The sequence below is a fragment of the Vigna radiata genome, unplaced genomic scaffold, assembly GCF_000741045.1.
Source record: "Vigna radiata var. radiata cultivar VC1973A unplaced genomic scaffold, Vradiata_ver6 scaffold_155, whole genome shotgun sequence".
NCBI lineage: Eukaryota > Viridiplantae > Streptophyta > Magnoliopsida > Fabales > Fabaceae > Vigna > Vigna radiata.
This window is the reverse complement of record NW_014542915.1, coordinates 446116-447071: the sequence shown is the minus strand read 5'-3', so window position 1 is coordinate 447071 and position 956 is coordinate 446116. Positions and strand designations below refer to the sequence as shown.

General features: G+C 36.8%; 1 protein-coding gene across 1 annotated transcript in view; it reads left to right on the top strand.

Annotated features, from left to right (window-relative positions):
• Positions 1-514, top strand: part of LOC106752508 (pentatricopeptide repeat-containing protein At2g22410, mitochondrial-like) — an 8343-nt gene extending 7829 nt beyond the window's left edge. The window contains exon 2 of the mRNA XM_014634202.2: positions 120-514. Within this exon, the coding sequence (XP_014489688.1) occupies positions 120-514 (395 nt within the window). The remainder of the gene's footprint in view (positions 1-119) is intronic.
• The last annotated feature ends 442 nt before the right edge of the window (positions 515-956 follow it).

Here is a 956-nt window from a genome sequence, read left to right as displayed (position 1 = left end):
TCCCTCTTATACCTTCTCCTTTCATATATTTTCCAGAACCGTTCGGTCATCCGTTACCAACCGTTCGGTCCCTCTTATACCTTCTCCTTTCATATGTTTTCCAGCCCCTAACAATGAAGCATATTGTTTGATTCAGAATATGCCGTTTAAGGCCAATGCTGTGATATGGAGATCACTATTGAGTGCTAGCAAAATTCATGGGGATGTGGCATTGGCTAGACTTGCGAGCCATGAGCTTCTTGCGATGGAGCATGATCATGGAGCCCGTTATGTGATGCTATCTAATGTGCTAACTCTNGTGGAAAATCATGATGAAGCCGCAAGTGTGAGAAAGGCAATTGATGATGTTCGCATCCAGAAGCCACCTGGTTGGAGCTATGTGGAAATTAATGGAGGAGCCCTTCACAAGTTTCTGGCTGGCGACACGTCTCACCCAGAGGCCAAAGCAAGTGAGCTGATGCTCAGGAACATTGACATGGGACTTAAAACTACTGGGCATGTTATCAGTGAATAAAAGGTGTTTGATGTAGATTAAGAATATTTATTTAGGCAAATAATTTAATTATTTCTTTATTTAATAAAATTATCAAATGAGAGCATATCTTCGGCTTAATGTGAAATTTTGTGAAACAAGTTAAAAAATAATAATTTTAAATATTTTTCATGAGAATCTTATAAACATTAGTTAAATAAAGTAATAAATGAGTAATAATTCACCACCTGGTTGGAGCTATATGGGCACGCTTCGAAAGGTTTGGGTTGAAAGCTTCATTTTTAATATAAGCTAGGATGAGTTTGAAGCAAATGTGGAAATTAAATCAGTTTACTAATAATCGTTTTCATAACATGTTTAAAGCTTAATTGGAGTAAAATTCAGGTTTGGGTTTTATCGAAAGTAGCCAAAAGTGATCTATCGTAGAAACGAGAAATGTGTAAGCAAACTGGAAATACAAATA